The 16,947-nt window shown below is 38.0% G+C and overlaps 2 protein-coding genes across 2 annotated transcripts in view; one reads left to right on the top strand and one right to left on the bottom strand.

The window, feature by feature from the left end:
* The window catches only part of NT5DC1 (5'-nucleotidase domain containing 1), a 126,040-nt gene that overhangs the window by 14,969 nt on the left and 94,124 nt on the right, over nt 1-16,947 (top strand). The gene's annotated exons all lie outside the window — the stretch shown is intronic.
* COL10A1 (collagen type X alpha 1 chain) lies at nt 1,753-8,314 on the bottom strand. Its single transcript, XM_005518290.3, has 2 exons — nt 8,176-8,314; nt 1,753-3,677 (listed from the first exon to the last, which is right to left on the bottom strand). The coding sequence occupies exons 1-2, from the start codon at nt 8,312-8,314 to the stop codon at nt 1,792-1,794; spliced, it is 2,025 nt and encodes a 674-aa protein (XP_005518347.1). The 3' UTR covers nt 1,753-1,791.

Below are 16,947 nucleotides of genomic sequence, written 5' to 3'. Positions count from 1 at the left end.
TCTAAGTTAATTGGAATCACTGGGCAATGTAGTTCTGAGCTGCTGAGCACCAAGCATCTCCAACAATTTCAAGCATGTGCTTTGGCATACATTTCATATGTAAAGTAATTAACCAGAACCCTACTACTTAGTCATATTTCCCAGCTCCCATATCCAGTGCCTCTATTTGTTTCTGAAACAAAAGTTCCAAGTTGGTAGAGTGGATAGGCAGCAGGTCATGCTATGTTTAAATACTACGAAGTGCTGTTTAGCTAATGTTCATTTACTGAATTACTGCCTTAACCAGAAAGAAAAAAAAAAATCTTCAAGTTAAAGAATTTAACCTACTTCATGGTAGGTCTTTACAGTTTCCAAAACATAATATGGTTTTGCTCGTGATGGGTCAACCATCAAGCAAAATGTATCCTAGCTTTTTTATTAATCCCAGTATATTATCAAGTATTTAGGATATTGCTGATTTTGAATGTATGTAGCATAACAAGCCTCAAGTTCTGCTTTCATGAAGAAATGGTAATATCACAAAAATTTTAAACATAGGCCTACATACTCTCAGTGCAAGTGATTAAAAGCTTCTGTTTAAAAAAAAAAAGAAGCCAACTATAGTAGTTTTAAGGGTTCACAAGGTTTTATGAACTGATATATATGTATCATATATGCATATGATACTTTAAAAGCACATGAATGGCAGCTGTCATTGGAAGAAATGTGTGATCAAACTTTTAAGGTTTCATAATTCGTAGGCTGACTTTTCATAGTAGCATAATAAATTGATGAAATGACTACTTTTTGTGAGATGTATTTGTATGGTAAATATGATTATGTCTACTGTTTAATTACTGCCATCATCTGATAAATTTACTCAATAAGTAAAATATATTCCTTACACTATTTTGTTTTAAAGGGATGAATGGTTCAGGAAAAATCAGGGCAAGGATTATCTCCAGTTTCGAGGTGTTAAAGCTGTTCTGTTTTTGTAAGTGTCTGCATGCTTGTGAGGATATGTTTTTAAGGTTTGGATTTGGTCAATGTTGTTTTATAGTACTCTGAAAGTTACAGAATGTTAGGAGATTGAAAAATATTGAACTAGTTTGTTGCATCAATGTGCATTAAAGAAAGGCAAGTGGATTTTGAGGCTTCAAATCTGGTTGTTTTTTCATATTGTGAAACTTTAGGTCTTCAGTAACATGTAGTAATTTGTAAATGTACCTTTCTCCAAGGTAGTTATTAATTAGTAAGAACAGTAGAACTAAATGAAAACTGTGATTATGATATGCACTCTAATAGAGTTGTCGTTCTTGTCTCCAATTGGATAGCTTAAAGATGAAGCTGGATTTAGAATGTTCCTGAAGTGTATTGTTCAGCTGTTGAGGTGACTGTGGTGTATTTGAGACCATTTACTTGGAATAAAATGCCTTCAGTTAATTCCAGTATAGTGAAATATAATTTAGCATCCTTTAATTGTGTTATGAGGTGTGATAGTTAGAAATTCTGATTTTCCTTTTAAAAGAAAAAAAAAAAAAAGAAAAAAGGACAGAGACTGCTGTATTATATTAATTCATAAAATTTTTATGTTGCATTCAGTCACACAATTAATTATCATTCAAAACATTTTTTTATGACAATTCTCTAAATACAATATTATTCTACTAGGGTTGAACCACTCTCTTCCAATTACTCGTTCCCTCCTCCATTCCTGTTGCAAAAGTTGCATGACCTGCTAAGGACAAATCAGATCAGTACCTGGTTAAAATGGTCTGAAGGAGAGTGTGTCAGGACAGGGTAAGTGGGATATTAGATGTGAGAAAACAGGAAACCTGAGAAAGAAGAGTGAACATATTCAGAGGAGTAGAGACCATTAGATTCTGAATTGGGCAGTTGGAGCCATACTTGATCATTCTCCATGAGATCAATGACAGCACTGCCAGAGGCCTGGTCAAGGTATCCTTTCTTGTACTCATCATAGGTGTACATAATTGGGGTGCCATTTTTGTAGAGTGCAACCCAAACGTTTGTTCCTTTTGCATGTACATGGTAGGAGAAATAGTACAGTCCAGGGGTCCTGCAGGTGAAGATTCCTGTTCTGGGGTCATAGTGTTGCTGCCTATTGTACAAGATTTTATCAAATTTGATGGGGACTGTTGCTGCAGGGTAGGCTTTTGAGAGGATGACACTGAAAGCAGACACTGGCATTCCTGTCAGAGCTTGGTTTACGCCTCCTTTTATGAAAGATATCCCTGATAGGTCCCGAGACTCTCCCGCTTTAACATAGCCTTCGGGCATTACAGCTTGGCCAGGGGGACCAGGAGGACCTGGGGGGCCGGGCAAGCCAGGCTCACCATTGCTGCCTTTAGGCCCAGGGGGTCCAGGTGGTCCCATGGGTCCACTTAAGCCTTTTGTGGAAATGCCTGCTGGGCCAGGCAGTCCTGGTGCTCCTGGCTCACCCTTCGCACCAGGAGCTCCTGGCAGGCCAGGGGGGCCAATGGGACCTCTGATCCCAGGTATTCCTGAAGGCCCTCTGGGGCCTGGCTCACCATTGGTCCCTGGCACTCCCTTGGCTCCTTGCGGACCCATTGGACCAGGCAGCCCAGGTAGCCCAGCAGGACCTGTATCACCTTTTGGACCTGGGAGCCCTGGGTGTCCCTTAGGACCAGCAAGACCCTGCTCACCTGGGTATCCTGGTTTTCCCTCTAATCCTGGTAGGCCTCGTTCCCCCTTGGCCCCTGGGAATCCTGGGTGGCCTGCAGGGCCCATGTCACCTTTGGGCCCAGGTAGGCCATTCTCACCAGGTAAACCTTTGAGTCCATGAGGGCCCATGCTCCCTGGTGGCCCGACCGGCCCTGGTTCTCCTGGCACACCAGCTGGACCTTGGTCTCCTTTAGGTCCTGGAAGGCCAGGAGGACCTTCAGGCCCTCTGTGTCCCTTCATCCCTGGCAATCCTGGCTTTCCAAAACCTGGCAGTCCCGGGGATCCGGGCAACCCTGCAGGTCCAGGATGTCCCTTAGCTCCAGGGATACCTGCTGCTCCTGGTGGTCCCATTGGCCCAGGCTTGCCAATGCCGACTTCTCCAGGTTCACCCGGGAGACCCTGGGGACCTGGGAGACCAACTGCTCCAGGTGCACCTGGAAAACCTCGGTCACCTTTCAGACCTGGCTGACCTGGCAGGCCGTTTTCACCAGGCTTCCCTATTCCAGCAGGACCAGGGGGGCCCCGGGGTCCCTGTGGGCCTGGAAGACCCCTGCCACCTGGGCGGCCTGGAATTCCGAATCCATTTTCTCCCTTTTGTCCATTTATACCTGGGATACCTGGCTCTCCCTTCTCACCAGGGGCCCCCCTTGGCCCCTGAGCTCCTGGAGGGCCCTGTGGTCCTGGCTTGCCAGGGACAGTCAGTCCTGCAGGGCCGGGGCTGCCAGGGGGCCCTTGTGGCCCTCTTGCTCCTGGGAGTCCAACAGGTCCAGGTTCTCCTTTTTCACCATTTAGTCCTCTTGCTCCTGGCTTTCCTGGTAGACCTGGCACTCCTGGCTTTCCGACTGCAGAGAACCCAGGTGGTCCTGGGGGACCGGGAGGACCCTGGGGACCTGGACTTCCAAACCCTGGCTTTCCTGCAGGACCTGGTTGTCCTCTTGGTCCAACGGGGCCTGGGGGACCAGGGGGCCCTTGTTCCCCCCTTACCTGCACGCCTGTAAGAGAGAGGAAACCAGATCAGCCAGGTTGATCAGCAACATATTTGCAGACAATGTAGCATGGTGGTAAAATGCATGAAGGGTTAATTTAACCTCAACCTCGTAGAAGTCAAGTTTCAGCTGCTGTGTTGGTCACTAAGAGCCTAACATTCAGAGTAAAATTGTTTCATGGCCCTTGCAAGTAACAAGTGCAAATTTGTTGGAATTGTGAGATATAAGGCCTCTAGAAATATTTTTTTTTGCTTCAATACATTCAGGGTCATCAGAGAGGTTAGAAAATGCTGTGCAAGTAGATGCAGACTATTAAGTAGAGGAGAAAAAAAATCCCAGACAGGTAACAGATTTGGCAGGTCATCAGATTTGATGAATGAATCATCATATTTGATGAATGAAATCGCAGAAAGTTGTCTGTGCAGGTGCAGCAGCTTTTCAGAAGCAACTTGATGCTACATTTAAGTAGTGAAAATTTTGTTCTTCTCTGCCCCCTACTTTCGAAAGTGGCCCATGGCACTGGTACTTTTGTAAGTATATGAATGTTATATTTTCAGATATTGTCTGAAAGACTTTTTTCTGTCATAAAATATTTACTCAGTAGCAAGGTCACAATTGATAATTCATTTTACTGCTGTCAGAATTCTGGCACTATTATAGGTTTTTTTAATACTACTTCATTTTCTTAGTTACCAAAACAGCAGGTGGAGCCACTTAACCAAATGTCACAAATAGAGAAATAAACAAAAAAGCTCACTGCTTATTTTTATGTGTGCCTTGGAGGAGCCAGCAAATTTATGTTGAAATTAGCATGCTGATATGTTGGACATTACATACAAGTTTAACACAGATACTGTGATACTACTTCAACAGTTTGCAACAACTGGCAGCATTATAGAACAAACTGACATATCTGTGATGGATGTGAACTTAAGAAGTCATTTTGAAAATAAAAACTGAAGGATACAAAAAGAGCATGGATTCTGTTTTTTATAATGGCAACACATTCTATTGAATGCTTATTTAGAAAATATTATTAATTGATCAGCAATTTCATCAGCTACAATTTTTCCTTTCAGTCTCTCACAAAAAGACCAGTGTATGTATTGCATATATATATACACACATGAAAGTTAATACAATGACTATTCATCTGTCTCTTAGATAATAAACTGCATATTCCAATATGTGGCTAATCCTGTTGAACCAAAAGTGAGGTGAAAGAGGAAACTATTCTTCTACATATTGGTTTGGATTTTTTTAAAATAATAGAGGTATGCTTATGAAAAACATCTGATTTTGCTTTGTTATTGGATCTGCAAGGTTGCCTTCTTCGTGTATTGACAGGGAAATTGTTCTTATCTAGAAAGTGCAGAGAGTGCATTTTCTTTTCTACTGATGCATAAAATCAGAACAAATGCATACCAATATATTTTGCACATCTTCCTATCTCATCCTTCTTAAGGCCATGAAAAGGAAGATAGCTGTTAAAATGCTACACATAGAAAACAAGCATGGTCTGTGATTTATTTGTGATATATTGACAATTTTTTTTGGTGGCAAATTGCATCAGACTTTAGGTCAGAGTACATCTCCTTATTACTTTTACCATATTTTAGATGCAGATATCAGTCCTGAGTTCACAGAATGGTGCATCCTGCCAATTTTGCCTAAGATATTAAAGGCATTGTAAGCACTCATGTTGTTATAGAGATTTTCTGTGAGGTGTATTGTTCCAAAGTTGTGCTGCTTTTAGATTAGAATTGTAATTTTAATTGTGCTGCCTAAAAGCAATGGTTATTCCACTGAAGAAAAGACTGCTAAATCCGTTAATAAAGTAGAATTTATACCAAGAACACTGAAGTATGGATTGGCTACTCTTTTACATGTCTCAGCACATACCTTGATGCAAAATTGGTTTACATTCTCTAGTGCAATCAAACCCCATATATGTATTGAATTAAATATGTAGATTTTAACATAACCTGCAGTAATGGTTTATTTAAACATTGCTGAATAGTGAGGCCTCATTCAATTATTGTTTTCATCTCGGGCTTTTCAAATATTTCAAGCCAAAGAGATACTGGTTTAAAAAATATTTTCTGGAGAGCTGTCAAAACTAAGATTTTTTAAACAATTTTACCAAACTAAATGAAGCTTTATTAGTCTTTGGTTGCAAGCAGAAATTATGTGATCTGTTTTATGTTGTCCTGAGTCACCAGTTTGGGTTTAAACTGAAATTTCAGTTCCAGGCTGGTTTTTGACAAAGCTGTACAAAGCAAAAAGATAAATTATTGGTAGCTATATCTGTAGAAGTCAATGTTTGGTGATGAAATTGGGAAAGTAAGCTATGATGAAAAGCTTGCCATTGCTATTTGAGCTACTTGGAAATGGAACAATTCACTAGACAAAAGCTGAATTGATTTGGTTCTCTAGGCTCCTGTTTTCCTCTTCTGAGATCATCTCAGATTAGAAGTGAGGATCTCCAGCAATCTTCCCTCTTTAAATTCTTCTAAAAACTCTTTATAGAATGCTTGTTTTCCAGACCCATGAATAACAATCCTCCATTTCAATGCTTACTCACCAAATCAAAATTTGTCAAGCACTTTTGACTGACTGGACTTGCATATCTGTAAAACTGTAGGCTGTTCCTGCTATATATAGTCTTCTGTTACATTTCCTAAATTGAGAGCATTTTCTATTTCTCAGATTTTAATCTAATCATTCTCATTCTAAATATGAATTTAGACACATTAGATTCTGTGTTCGTATATAAAAGTGAAAATTTAGGACAATTCATTTCCCCTTTTCACACCATTTTCTGTCTACCCTGATTCTTGCTTAATTTGTTGCTGGTTTCCCACTTCCCAAATGTTTTCTATAGAGGGGGAAAGAAGAACCACTATGAGAGGAGTGAAGTGTGGTAGAGGATAGCCAAGTAGATACTATACTTCACTTAAAAATAATATAAATATGTAAACTATTCTGGGTAAAGTCATGGAAAAACACAATGAAAAGTTAATGAGGGAGGAGGGAGGAAATGCAGCATTTAACTCAGTGAGAATTCTAGTTAGCAAGTCCTCAGAGTAGCTGTTTATGTGCATGTACCTAAATCTGATCTGGGAGTGCTAGGGTTCCAGGAAGTCCTTGTGCTGTAGGCAAGGGATAAAACTGTGTCAGTATTTTGGTATAGCCCAGGGAAATATTTGGAGGGTAAGGTTCCCAGCCATGCTGCTCTCACTTGTTTCTTACTGCAGAGATTCTTGGAGCATGTGGGTTGTAGCTGGTTGGTATGGGGCCAATACTGACACCAGCTGGTACGAGACCAGAGTCTCTTTGGACTCCATGTGTGCTGCTCACCATCTGACAGTCCATAGGAACTGTCTGCAGAGCTATTCTGAATCAAAAACCTCTGAATGAAGGTAATGTGGATGCAATGCCCTGAGCAGCAATTCTGCTCTCCACATGTGCCCATGTCATTTTTCTGGTGAAGAGAAGCTTATTTGCTAATGCTGATTTCTGAACCCCTCATTCAGTTTCCTCATTTCTTCCCAAATGTGATTACTTTAACTAAAAGTGGATGGGATACAGCAAAAAAAGAAAGCTATTTTGAATAGTCTGAAGATGTCTGAAAGAAAATAATGCTATCCTCAGGGGTTAAGGTAGTATGTTTACAAGGAAGATTCACTTCTCTTAATTTTAGTGACAACAACTTTGAATAGTCATTATGGATCAGAGGCTTTGAGTTCCAAGATTTTTAAGGAAGACGTTGGCCTAAGCATGGAAAAATAAAACAGAACTCAAATAGTTTCAAACATTAGGGATAGCCACCTGCTCGACTTAAAGGGACAGAGAGGATAATCAGAAATAAGATTGAACAAGGTAGCATTGTAGTTAAGTATTGCCTATCCAAGCTGCCATAAGACTAATTTCTGCAATGAAGAGGGGTTTTTAAAATATACTAATGCTAGAATCGTTATATTACTATGTTCTTATCCTGATGATTAAAGCATAAGCTTAAATCACTCCTGAAAAGCTATATAGAACTTTATGGCACATTTTTACAACTATATATCATTTTATTTTGTCTTTCTATGCTTTAAATCATTTCCCATATGTATCATATATTTGAATTCACTCCTAAGGTCTGTTTTGAGTACAGATAACATGACAACATATGTAAAAGTTCTTCTTGAGTGTAGGTTAAGTTGTAGGTAACAGGTCTGTTGCTAGAAACCCCAGTGCTGAATCAAGAAATTTGAAGATTATGTTGTACATCCTTATGTACACAATCATGGTGTGTTACTCCCAATATTGAAGCAGAGATCTGGGGCTGTTACTTTGTTTCTGCTCTATATTCTTTCTTCAGTGATAAAATTATTTCAATAAATCTAAATTGTTAGTGAACTTTTAATGCCAATTGTATAAGCAAAGAGCTTTTATTCATGTATTGAACCTCTAGGAATAATTGTGTTAGTTTATTATTAAAAGATAGTAAACTTACCTTGACTCTTTACGTTGTATGGTAGAAAATGTGGCCCCTTGATGCTGGATTGTTTCTGGTATCGCTCAGAAAAATATCCATCACCACCATGGACAATGTTCAGACAAAACAGCAGCAGTAAAGATACTTGTAAATGCATGTTTCCAAATCTGTTCTGTGTTAGAGAAGGTAGAGAAAGTTTGTTGTAATGAAAAGCTGTTTAGCTCTGGTTTTGGAGCATGAATAGATGAGTTTTCTTAAATTGTTGGTATTAAAAGTAATGTTATTTTGTGCTTACTTCCATCTGCTTTCACTAGTTTTGAAAAATGCTCTAAGAAAAAGGGAATCAGCACTGCTATCACTTTGAAGGATGGAGCTGTTGTATGGATTAGAGGCAATAGTCTCAATCTTAGGAAATAATAATTTTGATTGGCACCCTATTCAAGACAACAGTGTTCAGAAACAGTGATTATTTTAACTAGACCTCCAAAGTAAGTTCAGGAGTTCCATATACCAAAACTCCTGAAAAGAAGAAAAGTTTTCAATGAAAATACATAAACGCTTCCATGATCTCTGTCTAATGCTATAGAAAAAGATGAAGTCCTGGTTCCTTCAGCATCAGTGGCAAAAATCTCACCAAGGCTGAAACGTGATTTTTACCTGTAACCTTACAAAGAGCCCCAATGGCAGTGACGATGCTGTCACTGGCCCTTAAAGTATCAACCCTTTTCCCTCCACAGACTGAAAACAGGCATCCTGAAGAAGTTACCTTCAAACCAAAGAGAATAAAATGAAATCATGACATACCAAAATGTTGTGGAGCTCCAAGGCAGAGTGGTAGAGGAGTGAATCCTCCTCTGCTGAGGAGTTCTTCTGCCACTGGTGAGTGAACAGAAGCTGATGATTTCAAGTGCACCCTTGAGTATTTATCTGGTTTTCCCCTTAGCTGGGTGACTGCTGGACATAAGCTCCTCCCCCGAAATCAGTAAGCAGTAATTACCTGTGTGTGTCTAAGTGTGTTTTTTAGGGGTGGGGGAGATCTATTTTGGGCATTCATCCTAGATTCTCTCAAGGGGCTTTTTTGTTAGTTTTTTTTTCTCATTATTTTCTTGGATTTCTTATTGTTTATGAGATTGTGTTGCCCATAGCTTGTTTTTTTTTCTAAAATTTTATAGCCCCTCTGTTTTTAGAATTGATACAGGTAGCATTAGAAAAAATTATGAACTAGTAAGTAAGGTTAATAATTCGAAGTGTTCATTTAAATTTCTCTGTAAATGTTTTAAGGAAAGACCTATACATTTTGAACTTTGGTGAGCTGTTTCTTTCAGGAGTAACCTCACTAAAGTTTGTAGGGACCATTTATGTAATTAACTAGAGACTATTTATGAGAGTAATTGTTCACTGGGATACAAGTGAAGAACTTCAAACCAATTAAGATGTTAATAAGGGAGTTGTCAGGGAACCTGATTGTTTTAAGCAGTTATTTTAGGAGATTATCTTCATGTATCTCTAGACTTCTGTTTTGATGTTGGAGGTATACTACTACACATATAATGCAAGTAATGTTTCTATTATGAAATTTTGAAATGCTAGTTCACCTTACAGAAGGAGAACTTTACTGTGTCTGGTTGTAACAAATGTACTGAAATCCACACTGCTTAATTTTGCAAGTGTTAATACAGGGTGATGTTTGGGGGTTTCAGTTTAGTAAATTTAAACTGAATGTTCATTTTAGTGTTGATGGATCAAACCTGGTTATGGTACTAGCTCTTAAGAGATTTTGTTAAACCAGTCTTGCTTAATGGACTGTAATGACAGATTGCAACTTTTTTTTTTTTTTTAACAAATCTTATAATGATTCAGCATCATTATATTGAAGTTCCGTACTAAATAGGCAGTAACTCTCAGTCCCTGAATCATTTGTGACTCTGAATATTCTTTTAAAACTGAAGGTCAAAATAAGAGACAAGAAACAACTTTGCTGATTAAGGATGAAACTGTAGAATTAAATGTATAGTGCACTTTGCTTTAAGAAAAGATGCCTACACATAAAATTATCTGTGTATTAAAACTCTTCTGCCAATTGCAGACTTCTTTGATATTTATATATGGTATTCAATTTTGTAGGAGTTATAGGAATAGTAACAAATAATGTGTACTACTGTCAGTTCTCATGCATGGTAGGTACAGAAGGAACACCTGTTACTGTTCCAACCAAAAGACTGAGCTGGTGGCCCTGAACCCTGTGGCTGTCCTGTGAAATGACAGGTTAACGTGGGCTGAATTTTACCTGCTCCATGTCTTTGTTTAATTCCACACTCTTCAGCTTTTTTGGCTTTTATGTATTATGGCAAATATCCTAGAACACAAGTTACCGTACTGAAAGGGACCAGTGGACCATCAAGTCTGTACTGCTTCCAATTGTGCTAATACCTTTGCTTACTAGAGGTCTGGTTTAATGTTTTAACTTAAACTGGTGCAATAATTTATTCAATGTATTGTTGAACAGTTCTTTTCTTCTATTCTTCTTCCTAACCATCCTATAGTACAGCACTATTCTTGTACTATTTTTGTAAATAACCCTTTTTGTTGCAGGGGTCTTCAGACTAAAGCCTGCTTTCTCCATTAAGCCTGCATGCCTGACCTGGTCAGTGATTTTCAGAGAGTTTGCATATCTGAAATGGCATTTCTACTCCCCACATATGTATTCAGTTTCTTTTAGTCTTTCAGGGAAAAAAACTCTGTCCTCAGGTTTTTTGTGTAACTTCTCAAGGTGCTTTATTTAAAAAATTAGTCCCTATAAACTCTTATGAGAATCAAGTCATCCACTTTTGACAGAGGTAGCAAATATATGGGCAGAAAGTTTATTTCCTCCTTGAAAAAACACAGCTCCAGCCCCTTTTTTGGTTCGTATAAATCCAAAAATAGCTTTTGATTTTTTTAAAGCATTTAAATATACAGCCCTCAGTGGGAAGTGTGGTTGTTGCTAATTTGACAATATTTGGTTAAGAACAGCAGGAGACAGTTTCATGCACACAAAGTTTTGTGCTAATTTATTGCCTAAATCATAAATACCCCCAAAGCAGGCACACTTATGTTACAAAAGCACCAATAATTTACACTGATATTTTCCCAGCAGCCTCGCTTCCTGCCTTGGCTCCCTCTGGGCAGTAAGGTGAATAATCTCTATGTGTCTCTGCATAAATAGGGATGATTGTGGGGTCTAAAGGTATATACAGGCAAACCCGTTGTCCTTGTGATTAACCTGAACTCCACCCTATTGTGCTGTCTCACGCCACTTCTTTGGCTTGAGGTTTTGTTTTTTGTGGGTGTGGGAAGTTGCGTTAGAATTGGAGCTCGCTGCTTTTGTATGTTTTCCCTGCTGCTGTGGCTATTTCATATGGCAAAGCACTAATGTGCATTTAGTGCCAAGCGTGCATATGAAAGGTGTGCTGTGGTATGTATTTGTCCTTGCAAAAATATGTGCAACAGACACACTTGTGTATATCTATTTATTTGCCCTTGCAAAAATATGTGCAATAGACACACTTGTGTATATGTATTTACAGTAACAACACATTGTAAACTAGAAAGGTTATTTGCAAAGCTGTTTTCAAAATGCAAACCTTCAGGTGCTTTTGTTTATAGTTGCAGGTTTAGAAAGTTGTTGCTTATGAATGAAGGTATCTTCACTCCCTCCCCTCCACAAATGTAATGGAATGTCAGGAATAAAATTCGATCCATCCTGCTACTTCAGAACTTTCTTTTTAGTAGTGTACTGACTGCATCTTGCCATTTAAATGTAGCCACATTATGGCGATGCAGTAGCTTAAGTCCTAAGCTTAACTGCAATAAAAATACTCCAAATAGTCTCTATGGACCACATGAATGATACTGAAGTCAAAGCCTCCAGTGCCATTTCCAGCAGTCTGCAGTGTTTCATCAGATTTGCTGACTGGGTGTTCAGATTGTTGTTGAATGTTGCTGGAAAGCATTCACTTACGCATGCTTTTCCAAAACCCCTTTTTGCTTCCGTCTCTTACTCCCACAGTCAGTGGAAACACGTAACATGGAAGTGACACCATGATTTGGGAAACGGGAACTGACTTTCACCACATCCCTGCAAGTTACTCACAAAGTGACTTGAGTGAGTCCCACAATAAGCAACTGCTTACAAGGAAGAAGTATGGAATATCGTAATTAAATACAAATTGTAATAAAACAGTAAACCACTGTCATGCACCCTTCAAAGAAAAAAAAAAAAATGCTGAGAAGCGGAACTCCAGAAAAGGTTGTGCTAGGTCCTTGCAGTAGCTGGGAGCTGGCCAGCTATGTTCTTGATGCTGAGGATACTCTGTGAATATATTTATTGTTTTGACTTGGAGTATGTGATCTTAATTTTTACACCATCGAAGCACAAGCCATGAGCTTAGTTTCAAATAACAGTTCTCTGAAAGTAATCACTCACAGCTTTAACTTGAAATTTGTCTTATTTTTAAAATTGGCCTTTAGTCTTTATCCTGACTTGTTTTTTTTTAAATTACTATTATGGATTATAATTACTATTTATGGTACTCAAGGAACTTGGTCTGTGGAGGGCTGTTTACCCCCTTTATTTGGATAAGTAATCTCAGTTGTGAAGAAAGGGTCAAGAATATGCTAGTTGGAGATTTTTCCTTTAATTTAAAATGTAGACTGGAAAATGGGGAGTAATTTGTTATTGATAATATAGAATAAAAATACTGTCAACAACAGGACTCAGTTCTTTTGGTACTTCTGGCTCAGGTCCAGTTTTCTTACCTGCTTGAAGTAACCTTGAAGAATGTCCTAGTCTGTGACAAGTTTTCTTCTATTTAAATGCTTGTACCCAAAACACATGGTAGTTTTGGAAAGGATTCTAACAGCAAAGGACTCTAACAGCTTCTAGCACCATATCTGGTTAATAAATTCTCCAGTCTCCAATTTTAAGTTTTTAAAGAAAGGTGTTTAAGAGTTTCCATGAGAGGTTTGAAAACCTGCCATGAAATTAAAGGAATAATTGGATTTCCTAGTTTGTGGTATGCTTTATGGCACTTTGGAAACTCCTAAATCATGTCAGCTCCATGGTTTAAAGCTGTCCCTTTCTATCCCTTTCTGTCATACTGTGGCGAAGAGTGTTCTCATCCTCCTACGACAGCAGCCAGGTAAGCCCTTGGTGGGAGTAGAGAGCAACAAAGGGTTCCACTGAACCTGACAGGCCAAACTAATGCAGAGGGGTTTCAGCTTTTTATTGCCCACAGTCAAATGGACACACAGGAATAGAAAATGGTAAACTTTGTTAACCCGATAGCTGTGGGAAATCTGGGTGGTTGTTTGTTTGTTTTGTTGCTGTTTGTTTTGTATTTATTGTTACATTTACATGGAGGATATTTTCTACTCCAACACTAGCTGCTTGGACTGCACAGGATTAGAAAACATCTTGGTGAAGGAAATATTTACCTTGCTAATTGAAAAATAAATAAGATTTATTTCGAGTTTCAGAATGCATGTCTCCTTTTTTTATTATGAGGCTTGTAGAGGTAATGTGCAGGGCTGTGCAGCCCTATCTATATCCATATTTTCAGATATAATAAAGAATTATCTTTACACAAACAAACCAAAACAAACTCTGTTACTCCTTCAGTCCTGTTGTACTCTTTTTATAGACTTTAAATCCTTATACTCTTTTAACACTTGTAATTGTGGTTGAATAAATGTCCTCCTTTTAAGTAGTAATGGAAAGATGGTCTGTATTTTTTCTGGCACTGCAAAACTGTCTGCTGACCAGTTTGTTCTGTTCAGCTCAACTAACTGTTGATCACAAGAGCTCTATTTAGTATAGCAGTATATTTAAATAGATGACACCCAGTTAAATATTTATAGTTGTATTCTGGCTGAGTTAACTTGCAGGGACACTGAATAACCGTGCTGAAACCTCAAAAGAAGATGTGTTCCACACAGCTTATAGAGAAAGCTTTGAGACTGACATGGATTTTTGATGAAACAGTCCTCTGAGACAGATAGTATTATTATTGCTTTCTAACAGTACTACATTGCTTATCACCATGTTCACTAGGCTTGTATAAAGATAAGACAATCTTCAGCCATCTTAGAGAATTTCTGGTAACTGAGTAAAAGATACCAAACAGAAGTACTGGTGTTAGAAAAGATGTTTTCCTTGGGTATCCTGTTGGCCTGACCTTATTCCTCCCTCATTTTTATTTTTCCCTCCATTGCTCCTGAAAGTAAAAACTAAAAATATTGTTTAAATGAATTCATTAACTTGAAATTTCTATCAGATTTATTATTATTGGTTTAATTTAAAACCAATCATTTTCAAGATACTGAAAACACAAAGCTGGGTTTATATATTAAATATTCATCGTTTCTTTTACAAATGCTTTTCTCATTAGGTAATATAAATGTTTAATTATATAAAGCTTTGTATTTTCACTAGTTCTGTTTAAAAGTGCAAACATGCAGCTGATGGCAGGACTTCCATGGAGAGGAAGAATGGAAGTATTTCATTTACTTGTTACACGGTTCAGGAAAATAAAATTTCCAGGAGCTTGGTCACTGAATACCCTGAATAAATGCAAAGATTTTGCTCTGGATTTTGACAAGGGAGTTCCACAAAACTCTTTCTGGAGCTACTTAAGCATAACCAGATAAAGAGGTTTCCATTTCATTCTAGCTGAAGATGCTAATTTTCAGCCTTCTGGTTGATGTTGATTGCACTTCCAGTTGTGTCAATACAATGGTTTATGAAGCTTTTCTTTAAGAATTTGATTTGGATTAAAATCAATCAGACTTTCCTGGGAGTGGTGGAGGATGGAGGCTTGTTTTCTGAACGTCCATGTCATTTCACAGTATGTTTAAAATTATTTTTAAACATGTTAAATAGATCATTAGTCTTTTAAAATTACTGCAAGTCTTCTTTCTATTTTAGTAAGTACCTGATGTTCTTGTTTAAAAAGAACATTCAAATAGAAACATAAATATGCTAAGTAATCATATTTTGCCAGTAAGGACTATTTTTATTCTTTTTTTTGTTTTTAATTTGTGCTCTATTTTTTTACTGATTTTTATTAGATTATTTAATATCTTTCCCTACCTCTGTGCTTGCTGGACTCAAGGTTTCTGTCAGAGTGCCCTGAACCACAGTGAATAAAGCAGAAACCATGGAAAAAAAGACTGGGAACCACTGTTACTTTCCTAAAGGTGAAAAAGTTCATGAGCTTCCTTTGGTATCCCATAATTAGGTGAATCTTCCAAATAGTTGGTCAAAAATAGGTGTAACTGAGCTGCTTTTTCAAGTGTACCCACTGGAGCATGTAGTCAGCCTGCTGAATAGTTTCATTCATTGACTATACTACCTGCTGTGGTTTGGACAATTGGAACAGAGTTGATTTTAAACTTTCATGTTTGAAAACAGGTGCCAAAGGGGGAAATCCAGACTTTTACAACCAGAACAAATAAAAAGTTGTCTGAGTTCATTTTAAAAATAAGGGATTTGTTTGTTTTATTAAGTCTGGCATTTTAAATATTGCTGTTGTGTTCTAATTTATTTAAATGGAAACTTTGAAAAATTCTGTTGGTGGGTGCATATGCATATGGTGGGTGCAAGTCCTATGAGGAGTAGCTGAGGAAGCTGAAGTTGTTTATCCTGGAGAAAAGAGTTTCAGGAGATCTTATTTCTATCTTCAAGTACCTGAAAAGAAATTAGTGTGGGTTCCAGTGTCTATTCCTAAGTAGAGAGTGATACAGCAAGAGGAAACAGCCTTACATTGCACCAGAATGGGTTAGATTGGATATTAGGACAAATTTCTTTACCAAAAGGGTTGTCAAGCACTGGAACAGGCTGCTCAGGGAAGGAGTGGAGTCACCATTCCTGGAGGAACCTAAAAGACCTGCAGATGTAGTGCTTAGGGACATGATTTGACTTGGCAGTGATGAGTTAATGGTTGTACTTGATGATCCTAAAGTATTTTGAAATCTAAATGATTCTATGATTCTGAATAATTTTTGTATACTCTCTCACTAATGCAAAATAAGCTTCAGTCCATGAACCCTAAGTATTCCTGATGATTAATAGACTAGTTTTCATTTCAGTTTGCTGGAATTGAATTTTTACAAGCATTATATTGACACAAGGGAGAGTCATAATTATTTGCTTTCAATAAAGTGCTAATATAGTGTCAGCTTTTATTATTACAGAAAACCAGGGCTAGAAAGTTTTGTAGGTGACATTTGTTGTATTACCTGACTCAAATCACAGGTTTCAATGTCTCATGTAGGACATCTTCCTCCATAGCAGGAAAATCACATGAATACTAGGAATGATCTCTTTTTATGAACTTTACTAGTAAACTTTTGCATTAAAAGCTTTGAGGACCAAAAGAGAGTTACATAAAAAGACTCATATGTGAAGCAGATAGATACTTTCCAAACTGCTGATACAAAAAACATATGGAGATACCAGGAAAGATACGGATTCCTAAACTCATGACAGACAACCTGACCAAATTTCATCCTGTTTCCAATGGTGATATTTGCTGCCCCTGCTGCTACTGTACTAAATGGTGAAAAAACAAAATTGAAAAGTGGACTCTTGCTGGAGGTGATGTGAGATGACTTCTGTACCCATTGATGGTGATCTCCACAGATCACAGATATTCTTGTAGAACTTTTAGGTTTGTCCTCCAAAAAACTGTAAATTCCAGTTTGAGGGCTACTGTAAGTATTTGTCTGCAGTGGGGAAAAGTATTATATGAT

This window comes from Pseudopodoces humilis, chromosome 3 (assembly GCF_049639895.1).
Source record: "Pseudopodoces humilis isolate 2021_Gansu_Grassland_sample_001 chromosome 3, ASM4963989v1, whole genome shotgun sequence".
Lineage (NCBI taxonomy): Eukaryota > Metazoa > Chordata > Aves > Passeriformes > Paridae > Pseudopodoces > Pseudopodoces humilis.
The sequence above is the reverse complement of the archived record's forward strand: the minus strand, read 5'-3'. Positions and strand labels throughout refer to the sequence as shown.

Coding starts and splice junctions, on each gene's coding strand:
- COL10A1 (XM_005518290.3), bottom strand. CDS start 8,314: ATGCATTTACAAGTATCTTTACTGCTGCTGTTTTGTCTGAACATTGTC. Junction 3,678..8,175: donor ATACAACGTAAAGAGTCAAG/GTAAGTTTACTA, acceptor TCTCTCTTACAG/GCGTGCAGGTAAGGGGGGAA.